This window comes from Vicia villosa, unplaced genomic scaffold (assembly GCF_029867415.1).
Source record: "Vicia villosa cultivar HV-30 ecotype Madison, WI unplaced genomic scaffold, Vvil1.0 ctg.000081F_1_1, whole genome shotgun sequence".
Classification (NCBI taxonomy): domain Eukaryota; kingdom Viridiplantae; phylum Streptophyta; class Magnoliopsida; order Fabales; family Fabaceae; genus Vicia; species Vicia villosa.
The window spans coordinates 333,347-347,487 of record NW_026705004.1 but is presented as its reverse complement, the minus strand read 5'-3'; the positions used below and the strand labels follow the sequence as shown (position 1 = coordinate 347,487).

Genomic DNA, 14,141 nt, shown 5'->3' with positions numbered 1-14,141 from the left:
AAGTTTCTTTCTAGGTCTAAATCAATATTGTCTATTTAATCACTAACCAATAGGTTATAGGGTCTTCTTTTCTTCTGGTTAGAAAATATATAATTTAGTAAATATGAATGTGTTATCTTGATTCCTGAAGGTGTAGGTGAATAAATGTCGAAATATGTTAATTTTTTCACAAATCAATCTCCTGTCTTCAGAATTTGATTCCTCTGTCAACTATTATTAATAGTGCCTAATTGAATAACTATTGTCACATAGTAACTATATTTTTTTTCAATAGGTAATGATATTCAATGAAACCAAAGGATTAAAACGACCAAAAGAACAGCTACCTCTTCAAACACGAAAGAGGCAAAATGTTCCAATAATGAAAATTACAGGACACAGATGAAACATTAACTGCTCTAAACCATTTTCAAGAGGATAGCACTATAGCAGTAACACACTCTTCAAAACTAAAGATGCTACCTCTAAAAAGAAGAGCGTTCCTCATAATCCAAATATTTCAGACCACCGACATCCAAATAACATCCATAGTTAATCTTTCGTATAAAACCTTAATTTTGTCAAAGAAAGCAAGATAATTTCTTAACTCAAGGTTTGTCAACATTATGGAATCGCCTATCCAAGAACCGACTTTCTCCCATATTTTCTCAAAGATTGGACACGAAACAAACAAATGATGAGAATCCTCCTCAGTTCTAAAACAAAAAACGCAGCAACAATCTGTGGCCGTAGTCAAGATCCCTCTCTACTTCAGCTGTTGTCTCGTCGGGTTTCTGTCCAAAACGAGTCTCCAAACAAAAATCTTAACCTTTGAGGGAGCCTCAATCTTCCACAAAAACTTCAATTTATTCAAATTATCCTCTCCACCATTAAAAATTTCCATTCTACTTCTTACGGCTATAGCACACGATTTCACCGAGAACCCCTCATTTTCGTTAGCGGCCCAAACGACAATATATCGCTCACCCTGCACCAATTGAATGTTGGAAATATGATCTAACAGATCCATAATTAGAAACTGATCTTTGTCGTCGTCAATGCTGAACCAGTGCTGTGCAACCCAAGTCCATTCTTCTTCCTCCCAGTGCTCTACATCAGCAACTGACATAAAAGGGGTTGTTGCTCTTGCATACAACTCAGGATATGTCTCCGATAAAGCCTGCTCCCCGCACCACCTACTGAACCAGAAGGAAATTTTGTCCCCTTTCTTAACTCTTCACAAGAACAAGTTTGAGGCAGAAAGGCCTCTCGTTCCCGCGCAATCGTTTATCAAGATTAAGTCGCGCCACCAAATTGAATTGCGTTTGTTTAAGAATCTATCATTATTCACGAACATCTTTAGACCCAAATTTGAATACCTATATCTTAAAAGGTCGCACCACACCGCATTATCCTCCATAAGAATCCGCCACTTCCACTTCATTACTAACGACACATTCATACTATCGATGTCTCTTATACCAAGGCCACCCTCTTCTCTAGATTTACCCACGACTTTCCAACTTACCCAGTTTACGCATTGCCCCCCTTCCACTCCCCTCCATAAGAACCTCCTTTGGATTCCAATAAACTCTTTGATCACCTTTCTAGGGGCCCTGTAGAATGACAAAGAATACAGCGGGATAGCGTAAATAACAGAGTTAAGTAAAACCACCCTACCACCAATAGACAAATGCCTCCCTCTCCATTCATTTAGTCTGTTGCGCACGTTCCTCACCACCTCCTTCCACATAACAATCTTCCTCGGGCTGTCACCCACCATAACTGATCGGTAAAATAACAAGTGTACTATTTTTCCTCTGTAGTAATAAAGAGAAAATTCCCCGAATGTCGATCTCAAGGACTGCGTGATATTATAGAGTAATGTGGAATTCAATTAAACAAAAAGCCTTGGGGGTCTTGGTTTTCTTGGATTAAATCCTTGCAAAGAAATAATAACGAGAAAATAAATTGATTTTTATTATCAAATATATGAGATGCTAGGGTAAGTGGTTTATTTGGCATGTAACACTCAGAATTGAGATCTCTTCAACAAGTTCATAACATTCAGTTACCAATCTTTAGGATGTTTTCTCCTAAGCCCTTAGTGAGAAAACCTTTGGTCTTCCAACCTAATTCCTAAGTCCTTAGGAACCTAAATTGAAACCAAGCCTTTATTTTATCAAGATTATATGGTGATTATAGGGCATCCCTAGTCCTAGGTGATATCTACTATACTCAAATTATGCACAAACCCTAACAACTACAGTCCTGTACCTGTTAGCCATGGATTAATCCTTATTTGACCGATAAAGAAAACATGAAGAACATTGCATGATTTAACTGAATACTATAAACAAATGTATTGACGAAATCACAAATTCATAGTTATTACAAAACCAAATCAGGACCACCCCCTAGCAATGGGGGGTTTAGCCTCTCATAATATTCAAGAAAGACATAATAAAGAATGTAGACATTACTCAAAAATAATGGTGACTTTGATCTTCAACGGTGGAAACCCTTGAATCCCTCCGTCTCCAAAACTCTTGATGAAGCTATCTTCTCTCCTCTGTGATTTTCTATCGTATGATGCAAAAAGTCACACAATAACTCTCTAAAACTCAACTAAATAGTCTAGGTACAAATCTCAGCCAAATGGAATGTCTAAAGTGCCCCCAAAGTGGAGATTTAATGAAAAAGCCCTAAAAAATTGGAAGTTTTCTCGCTCTCACCAACACTGGTCGTGCTAGGCAGCACTGGCGGTGTTGCTCTTTTACTCTTTTTTTTTATTTTTGCTTCAGCCATCCTGACATGGGCCGTGCTAGGCCACACGGCCGATCGTGTTGGCCCCTAGATTTGTGTATGGAGAAGTGTCATTCATCTGACACTGGCCGTGCTAGGAAGCACTGGCCGTGTCAGACTCCAGTATTTCATTACTTCATCTTCAAACCTTTCCCATCTTCTTCCATTGTTGCATTGACGCTTTAGACTCTTCAACCAAAACTGAAACATGTACAAAACCAACCAAACGGCATCAAAAGAATCTAAATAACTTAAATTAAAACATAATGCAAAGTAAACATAAAAGCAATCAAACATGAGATACTTAAACAAAAACAATAAAACTCTGATCAAAGTGTTACCGAATCGATAGATTTAGACCAAATACATGACGGAAATTAGGTAGAAATGGTGATCGATTGCAACCCCAAACTTATCTTATTGCTTGTCCTCAATTGATGCAAGAGACCAAACAGAGGTCACCCTGGATTTTTCTTTCCACAACACTGCCGATGTTATTCGCAACTTGCGTCTACCTTTCTGATAGAACCTCTGGCTCGCCAAACCGAACTTTCTACCACACTCCCACATCAGAGTACCTTTTTACCTGCAAGCTTTTTCACACTTCTCACCAAATCTCTCAGGGTTAAAGTGTTTTGCACTCACGAAATAAATGTATGCAATACCAACTCTTAATTTTGAATAAATTCTACCTTCACTACACAAACAAAGTTCACACACTTTTTGAGGTCTTTTTAGGTTGTAACGAGGCTTAGGTACGGTAGGATAAACAAGGAAATGGATAAACAAATAGTTTTGGGCTAAACACTTATGTTGTGTCCCTCGTCTTTGTGCTCAACTTGTTACATTGGGGATTTATTCGACTTAGACTCTTCTGCTTCACTCAATTTTTTATGAGTGCTTAATGAAACTGAGTCTTTCATTCGGGCAAGTGTTTCTCCTTTTTTTCGGGACATACATCCGTATGTATCAAGATTTTTATTTTCATTATTCTTTTCTCTTTTTATTTTCTTTTTAAACTTGCCCTATTCTTTGATGATTACTACCCCAAACTTATATTTTTGCACAACTATGAAAACCACAACATTTATGCCGAGCAAGGGTTGGATTTGTTTGGCTACAGGTTAACAGATATGGTTATAATAAAATATATATATATATATATATATATAGCTCAACAGGGGTAACAAAGGATAAACATATCATTTAGGATGGCCAGAAAGGCTCAGGTGGTAAAATAAACAAATGCCTCAGTGTGGGTCCTCATATTGTGCTGTGTCAGTAGAACATACGCAAAATCAGAATGATAAAGTCATACCTGAATAAACTCTCATGATGATTATCTGTTGTGTTTGGCTTTTTGTAACCTCACCATGTTGGATAAGCTTACAGGTTCCAAAGCACTCCTCGTGTCATGTGGTTCTTTTCCGGCGCAGGTACACCATACAATCCTCTTAGTCCAGTATCACCAAGTCGCGTCCAACAGTTACTTTTCTTTCGGCTGCATCAACTTCCAGGGTGCCTCGGGGAAATAAGTTCAGGTTGCACCTTTCATCCACTAACTACCATTCATCATTCATTCGGCATCCATCATTCAATCTATAACACAATGTTAACACAACACACAAACAAAAACAAAAATGGAAAACAACTAAAAGCAAATGTAAAGAACCCCTCCCACACTTGAACTAAACATTGACCTCAATATTTTAGAACAAGCCTTGGAGAGGTTACTTACAGAGGGTATTGCACTCTAATGATCACTTCCGAGCTTTCACTAGAGATGCCCTCTTTTATTTCCTGAAAATAAAACAAACAAACAGATAAATTAATTATTAAAACCGTGGGTTGCCTCCCACAGAGCGCTTCATTTAATGTCGCATGGCTCGACGGTCCATTACCCTTTATTATGGAGGGTATTTCCTTTTCCAAACCTTGTTGCTTGCCACTTCCGCAACCATGAACTCATGAAGATGGAAAGCATGGACAACTTTTCTCTTCAATTCACTTCCCACATTCTTCTTGACTTCCTTAGCTTTCTTAGGATTTCTGATAGCCACATAAGTTGGTTCCACCCGAGAGGCTATGCTTGAAACTTTTTCTTGGAGCTGTTTAGGCCTTTTGTCTTTTTCCTCACTTTCCGTCATATGTCATATCAACAGAAGTTTGATCATTTACACCTGTCTTATGTTTCTTAACTCCTAAAATCTTCAAGGTTACTTCTTCATCAAATGATTTCAGCGTTAATGTCCCTTTCTCAATGTCAAAGTTGCAGCGGCCTGTCAACAAAAAGGGTCTCCCAAGAAGGATAAGAGTTTCTTCATCTTCCGGAATGTCCATGATGTGGAAGTCAACAGGGAATACAAACTTATCAACCTCAACGAGTACATCTTCAGCTACCCCATATGATTTCTTGATGGTATGATCAGCGAACCTTAACTTTTTCTTACTTTCCTTAACCTCTCCCAATTCAAGCTTTTTAAAAATAGATAGTGGAATTAAACTCACACTGGAACCAGAATCGATGAGTACCTTTTTAAACATTCTATTCTTGATAGTGCATGGTATCGCCACAGCTCCAGGGTCTTTCCTCTTGGTTGGGATCTTCCTTACTGACGAGACTACACCACACTTCTCAGTTGGAATTTTTTGTTCTCCTTCCACTGATCTCTTTTTCGCCATTACCTCCTTCATAAATTTCTTATACAAGGGCATATGCTCAAGTGCTTCGAAAAAGGGTAGATTGACCTCTAACGTTTTGAACAAAGTAGTAAACTTCTCAAAGTCTTTCTCTTTTGAATCCTTCTTTATCACTCTGGAAGGGAAAGGTAGTTTGATCATCGATTCCGCATCTTTCTTATTTTTTTCTTCAAATGGTTTAACCGGTGGTACCACAACTTCTGGCTCTTTCTGATTTTCTCTTATTTCCAAATCCACCTCTATTACCATGGGGTCATCGATTTCCTCTTTTTCTTTTTGCGATTCTGACACTTTCTTACTCCTTGTTGTAACAACATTAATCTTCTCTTGGTCTTTCGGATTTTTCACAGTTGAGCTCGGAAGGGTACCTTGTGCCTGTAGACTGAGATGATGTGCTATTTGACCCACTTGAACTTCCAGATTTTTTATTGAAGTTGTGGTGTTCATGTGGTTGGTTCTTGTCTCTTCTTGAAACTGAGAGCATTGTCCAGCCAATCTCTCGATAGCTACTTCCCACTCCGCCTTCTGAGGGCCTTGTTGATCTTTCCAAGCAAAATTTGGATGATTCTTCCACCCTGGATTATAGGTGTTAGAATACGGATTGTTTTGCCTTAGGAATTTGATTTCTTCAATCTTCTTGGGAGTAGCAACACAGTATACATTTTGGTAAGGACCCTGGAAAATTTCACAACTTACAGGTTGAGCTTGTTGAACTTGAGCCACCTGTTGTGTACCTATGTTCATAGCCTTCAGTTTCTTTTCAACTTCTGCAGCTATAGCATCTTCAACCCGGATTTTGAAGTTTCCAGCTTAAGATCAATGATTCCTTCCGGTTTGCTAGCACACTTGTCATACAACTCCAAATGCTCATTTGCAGCTATTGCTTCAATGATTTTGATGATGCCGGAGGCTGTTGTGAAATTTGTTGAGCCTCCAGCTGCTGTATCAATCAACTGCTTTGTTTTCATTCTTAGTCCATTGAGAAATACTTGCATCTGTTCAGTCTTGTCCATATTATGAGTGGGACATGCTACTAGAATTCTTTTGAATCTTTTGTAGGCATCTCCTAAGGGCTCACCCTTCTTCTGCTTGAAGTTCAAGATGTCATACCTTTTCCTTATAAATACAGATGCGGGAAAATACTCATTCAAGAAAGCTTTCTCCATCTCTTCCCATGACATGATACTGCTCGCTGGAAGAGAATAGAACCACTCTTCTGCTTCTTCGGCCAAGGTGAACGGGAACATTCTTAGCTTCTTTGCCTCTTCTGTATGCCCTTCAATTTTTAAAGTCGCACTCATGGTAAGAAACCTCTGTAGGTGCTTATTTGCATCTTCATTAACCTGTCCGGTGAAAGGTTTTCTTTCCAGATGATTTATTGTGCTCGGATGCAATTGAAAATTGGCCTCATTTACCGGTTGGTTGACAATTGTCAGTCTACCCCCCGGCGTGTTTGTAGCAGCGTTGTCACCAAGGAGTCTCTTCGGCACTGGTGGATTCTCTCCCATGACGTCTTCTTCACTTTCAGAATCTGAACTAGAATGAACTGAAACAATCTCTTCTTCAGATTCCAGTTTTTCTCGACGAGCTTGGCTGCGCCTTGCGTGCAAAGTTCTTTCAATTTCTGCGTCAAAAAAAAATTCAGTTGAGGCCTTACCTCGCATAAACAGATTAGACAATTATTAGAATGAGGAAAAAAAATTAAAAGTTGCAGAAAACAAAATTTTAGTCACAGAGCAACAAAATTTTAATTGAAATAACTCTAAAACTCTATAATCTTTGGCAGTCCCCGACAACGAGTTAATATTTTTTAGGCAAAATAGTTTTTTTTCACTATACCAATATATTTCAATATTGATATCATATATTATTTAAAATATAATAGTCAATATATTACTATATTGTTTGTTTTAAATTTAATTTTTTAAAGTGTACTATTAATTGATTTTTGTTGTTAATTTTCAAAGAAATACATAATTAAAACATATGTGTTAAATCATTAATTAACTCTATTAAAGTTAGATATTCATCACCATCTAATCAATGGTAGTCTAACGAAGGATTTTTTGGTGGAGAAAGGCCTTAGGCAAGGGGACCTATTATCCCCCTTTTTATTTGTATTAGTTATGGAGGTTCTCACGGCTTTTTTGAGGAAATCTAAACTAAATGGTGATGTTCGTGGTTTCAAGATCAATGTTGAAAAAGAGGTGGACATATTACAATTTGCGGATGACACTATAATTATAGCCGAAGGTGATACCGATAACTTATGGACACTGAAATCTATTCTTAGAGGGTTTGAGTTGATGTTGGGATCCCGGATAAATTTCAATAAAAGTAACATTTATGGGCTTAATGTAGGTGAGTGGTATATGGAAGCCGCTTCTACTTTCCTCTCGTGTAAAGTGGGGACTTTGCCTTTCAAAGTCCTAGGGGTTAAGGTGGAGGGGGACCCTAGGAAAGTTTCAATATGGAAAGATCTAGTTTTGATGTTAAGAAAAAGATTGGCGGTGTGGAGAGGTAAGAACCTTAGTATGGCGCGTAGAGTGGTCTTGATAAACTCGGTTCTTAATGCTATTTCTTTATATTCGCTATCTTTTTATAAGGCTCCTAAAAAGGTGTTGAATGAGATTAGATCTATTCAAAGCAAATTTCTTTAGAGTGGGAGTGATATCAATAAATCTATCAATTGGGTTTGTTGGGATATAGTGTTCAAATCTCGAGAAGAGGGAGGTTTAGGAGTCAAGAATGTGGAGATTATGAATGTGGCCTTGATTAGAAAATGGAGATGGAGGATCCTTACGGATAAGGAGGCAGTTTGGCGTGATATTATGGAGACTAGTTACGGCAACATAAAGTTGAAAGTCTTAATCGGGGATATTTCGGTTGTGGATAAGAAAGATTCAATTTGGTGGAGGGATTTGATGTTGTCGGATAATTATGTGAATCTCAACAATCACCATTTTGCGGGAGCAATTGAGTGTAGTGTTGGGAATGGTGTTGATATTGCGCTTTGGTATCCCAATTGGTTGGGTTCTCAAACGATTATGGAGGTTTTCCCGGAATTATTTTGTATTGCCAAAGATCATTTGGCTGCTATTAATATTGCAGGAAATTTCGAGGATGGCCGTTGGATCTGGGACATGCGACCCTTGCTGGACACTGACGATTCTATCATGGCTGAGCAGCAGCGCAACATTTTGGAATAGGAGCTGCTTTCCAATTTGCAGCAGCTCTCTTTGAAGGATTCAGACGAAGACATTTTCGCTTGAAATCAGAATTTGGAAGGAGTTTTCTCGGTCAAATCTTTCTATGTTCGTTTCAAAGAAAAATTGTCGGGTCCACGTCTTGATCATGTAACGGTAACAGCTCTATCTCATCCCTGGAAAATTAAGGCTCCTTCTAATATTCTGTTTTTCGTATGGCACGCTTAATAAAATTGCTACCAAAGATCAATTAATTAAAAGGGGGATTTTGATAGAGGGTAACGATTCACTTTGTGTGCTTTGTTCATCGGGGGAAGAATCCTTAGAGCATTTGTTCTCGAGTTGTTTGGTTTTGTTGAATGTGTGGAGGAGGGTATATGGTTGGTTTGGAGATTGCTTGATCTTGTCTATGGAGGATTTTGTGAATTATTTTCACCACTGTGACAAATTTAAGTGTTTGTCCAAGAGGACGATCGGGGCGGTGATATGGTTATCGACTTTTTTGGAGTTTATGGCTAAATCGAAACACGGTGATTTTTAAAAATAAGCCTTTTAGTTTCAATGATTGTATGTCGGAGATAGTGTTTAATTCCTGGAGGTGGCTTTGTTCATTTTATAAACGAGTGACCCATAATGATTTTTATTATTGGAATATTCTACCTCTCACTTGTTTTGAGATGAAGGAGTTTTCCTTTTGTAAGCGGGTGGAATAACCCCTTTACTCCTTATTAAAAAAAAAAGTTACATTCATGACAGTGAATTTTTGGACTAAATTAGAAGCAAAAACAAGCTACATACACATAAATTAAAATTAGAAACACCATCACCATCACTTACATTCAATAGGGTGTATTTTTTTTTTTACTAAATTAGAAGAAAAAATATAATACATACACATGCTCAAGTTGATTTAGTTTTCTAATATTTGTAGAAGAATCTCATACTTCACTTGTCTGATTTAGTTTTCTAATATTTGTAGAAGAATCTCATACTTCACTTGTCTTAAATGATGTGAAGGGTAAATTTGAACCCTAATTTTCTAGTATATTGATATTTTTTAAAAGAAAATATTAAATTTACAAATTTTATATTATTAATATTAATATATTTTAATGACTTGATGTTAATTTTATTCTAACTAAATTTAGTGCCAAAAATATTTAACGAATTATATGAAAAAATGGAAGTATAAAAAAAATCTAGTTTTCATCAAATTACAAGCAATTAAACACTCCATAATATAACTGTCTCAAATCAGACAGGGGTGTTTGTTTGATGGATTCAAATAAGATTTTCAGGAATGTGAGGTTAGGAGTCTCATATTCCCATGTTTGTTTGAAGTTTTGACAAATTATTCCTAGGTACATTTTATTCCTTGGAATATAGTGTACTCAAAAAATTTTAAAGAATTATTTTCGTGTCAAAGGGATGAAATCTTACATTCCCATGGAAATAAAAAGTAACCAACTCTAACTATCCATTTATATATTATTTTAACACTTTTGTATTTATTTCTAAAATTTTAAAGTTATAAATAAAATAAATTTTTAAAATATTTCTAGGAATCTAAATAGGTTGCCAAACGGTTTGATGGGAATTATATTCTGAACAATAATATGTCTAGGAATAACATTTTCATAATTGTAAATTTAATCCATCAGACAAATACACCTATAATGTCATTTGTTATTTTAATTTATGGGATTTTCCTAAATCTCCTATTAATAACCGCCACAATTTCGCGTTTTTTTTATAGATATAGTTCTAAAACTATGAATTCTACTTTTCCGATTTTTTCAAAAACAATTGAATGTTAAGCTTTGGAATATGATGTTTTCTCTTATCATGTGGCGCGAACACCTACATTTCAAATACAATAATTAGTGTTAACTTTAGATTTTGTTGGACCTTTTAGTGTTAACTCTAGGTATTTTTTTCTTTCCGTGTCTTCAACATAAAGAAATAGATTTTATTTAGATCATGGAACACTTAGATCATGAACTTTTAGAACTTGCTATTTTTTTCAAAACTAATGCCTCTTTTGTTGTTTCCGCTAACTCTAGATTTCATATAAGCTAATAACTTATCTTTGTGATGTTTTTCTTTTTTTTGACAGAAAATAAATGATATTCATTCATTCAAATCGATAGAGTACATCGTTGCAATACAAATTCAAAATCGCCAAAAACAAAAAGGATGAATCTGCGAACAAATCCACAGCATCCATGTTAATAGCATAAAACGGCAAATTGCATATGCCTACAAATATTAATGTATTGACTGTATTGAAATGTCCGAAATATTCATGCTTCCGGATCTGTAGCGTTGACGACACCAAAGTCATTGATTGAATCTGCACTAGATCGAAACTAATCTTTCAACCTGAAACAAATGAACACCGCACAAAAACGGAAAAACAAAAATACCCGCACAAAGACGAGAAGTCAAAATACACCACAGAAATATGGGAAATCAAAATAAACGATGACCCACGAAATCACAAAAAAGATAAAAAGAAAAGGTGTGAAAATCACTTACTTAAGTAATAGATAAACAAAAACGATTTGGAGGGGTGATTTTGTATCAAAATTGATCCTAAATCACCCCTCTTTGAGAGAGAGGAAGGAAAAAGAAGAAAAGTGACGGCTAGGGTAGAAGATTTTAGTTAGTGTGAAATAGTTGAAAATAGAGTAACTGTAAAATTGATGATAGGTAGATTACTAATATGAGGGGTTATCTTTGTGATGTTATGAAGGAATTCCTCTAAATCATTTTTATTATTTTAATAATTAAACTTATTTATTTATAACGTTTGAAAGCTACATTTTTACAAAATTTATTTTCATCCTTTAAAATTGCACATCACCTTTTAAGTGTGTTGTTATGTTATAGTGGAATATCTTGAATATTTTTTAGAATCTTTTGTTAAGTGGAAATCCTTTAATTATTTATTAACAACTCAAACAAATATAAAATAATGGGTTAAATACCATTTTCCCCCTTGCCAAAGTAGCGAGTTTCGATTTTCCCCCTTATTAAAAAAAATGGTGATGTGGCTTGACACGCAGGACGCCAGCTGTAACACCCCAAATCTACCCCTCAAATAATAAGAGCAAACAGAGTATAAAATATCGAAACAAGCAACAAATTTGAGGCATCACATATTCGACTTAAACAAAACTACAATTCATGCTCAAAGTACATGGATACATAACACTTATATCAGAGGAAACTCATAATTCATCGAACATATAAATCCAAACAACTTCATCATATTGCAGCGGAATCCAAATAACAACATAATATCCAAGTCTTATATTCTTGTCATCATGGCACAATAGGTCCAAAACGTCTCCACAAGACTTAACATCAAAGTTCAAGAAAAGATAATCGACATAAAACAAGAAACAAGCAAGTATCGCAAACATTCCCCCCCGAGTGCTACGTATCAGAGCATTGACACCCGACTCGAGCTATAAGGTACACGGCTACTCCACGTCATTACCTGCACGTTACCAACGGAGGGTAACATTCAAACATAAGGGGTGAGATATCATTCATTATAAAGAAACGTATGATAATATTCTAAGCAAGAGAAAAGATCATACATTGGTCACCACTTCTCATCCCCATACTTAATACAATGATTTCACAACACATAATCAACTTAAGGAACGGTAGCAATGTCATCAATTCAACTATGACAATATATACAATTCGTAAGTAAGATTCCACACAATTGCAACAAACATCTCACCATCAATTCACCACATCATAATCAAATAAGACTCGAATGCAATTCACATGTGACTCGACTTATGAAAATGCATGTGGTACCATTTGGAGTAAAACTCCCACGTCTCAAGATTTGCCACTAGGCACACCGTCGCTAATTGCCAATAAGGCCACCGTCACTTTTTACCATTAAGGCCACCGTCTCTTTATGCAATGGATGTGACTCACTAAATGCAACATCCATACAAACACGACATTCACAAATACATCACAAATACCGACTAAACATCATTACTTTTATAGTAATTCACCACTTCCCAATCACGTCGCTACGTTGCATCATCATACAACAACACACCACTTCACCACACAAATCATAACATCAAACAAATACATTTAAAGAAGGATTAAAAGATTTATAAGCATTCCTAAATCATATTCATTAGAAAGGTCTCAATTATAGCTTCGCGTAGGTTCAAACGACACTTAAAAAGGAGTTACGGTTCAAAAGTTACATCATTTCAAAGTTTAGGAAAAATTCTGCAAAACAGGGTTCGCGGCTCCAACAAAGTTCGCGGCGCGAACTGAGCGAATCCAAAAATCCCTAACTTTCTGCCAAGCAGTTCGCGGTGCCAACAAGGGGTCGCGGCGCGAACTGAGCAGATCCAGTTTTTCCCAAGTTTCTGCCAAGAGGTTCGCGGCGCCAACAGTGGTTCGCGGCGCGAACTGGCGATTTTCAGAAAACCCCAAACACAGAAAACAGCATACGAAACCCATTCAAAAACCCCTAAACTCAACCCAATCAAGTTGGAAAACACCAAGCATCACGAATATCAGTAGAATACATGTTATAGACTCAATTATAACACCTATTATGGGTCTTCTAACGTCATAACATCTTCAATCATGCTTAGATTCACAATTTCATAGGAGTCAATTATAAACTCTAACAATCTCTATTCAATTTCTACACAATCATGGATAACAACATATAATCAAAACCCCACCCAAAACATCATCATACATCCCTTTAGCATGAAAGAATCCCACCCTTACCTTAGATTTTGGATTGAAGCCAACTCTATCTTCAACCTTGAGATTCTCCTCTTTCTCTTCACTCTACTCTTTTCTTCTTTCACCAAAAACCCCAAAATGAACTTCTAATTTCTATTTCCTCTAAAACCCTTGTTTTAGTTAAACCCTTACTATCTTAAATTACTAATGGGCTCTAACTAACACCCCTCACTTACTAATACCGACTTAGGCCCAATTATCAACAACACTTACTATCTTATATTATTACTAATAATTCCCAATCAAAACAACATAAAATCAATCAAGCATATAATTAACACATAGTTCACAATTAATTCACATAAAATAAGGAATTAAAGAAAAACGGTCGTTACAACTCTCCCCCACTTAGAATATTTTCGTCCTCGAAAATTACCTCAATTGAATAACTCAGGATACGACTCGCGCATTTTGCTCTCCAATTCCCACGTCATACTTTCACCGGTAGTTCCCGACCAAACCACCTTCACCAAAGCAATCTCTTTTCCTCTAAGCGCCTTCGTTTCTCGATCCTCAATTATTATCGGCATAGTCTCCACCGTGAGATTATCCCGCACTTGTACATCATCCATATGAATTACATGCGAAGGATCAGGAATGTACTTCCGAAGTTGCGACACGTGAAACACATCATGCAAATTC

General features: G+C 36.5%; 1 protein-coding gene across 1 annotated transcript; it reads right to left on the bottom strand.

Moving 5' to 3' along the window:
* Positions 1-745: 745 nt before the first annotated feature.
* Positions 746-1,762, bottom strand: LOC131623820 (uncharacterized). The gene is made up of 2 exons (XM_058894828.1): positions 1,359-1,762; positions 746-1,175 (listed from the first exon to the last, which is right to left on the bottom strand). Exons 1-2 carry the CDS (start codon positions 1,760-1,762, stop codon positions 746-748), a joined length of 834 nt encoding a protein of 277 aa, XP_058750811.1.
* Positions 1,763-14,141: the final 12,379 nt, after the last annotated feature.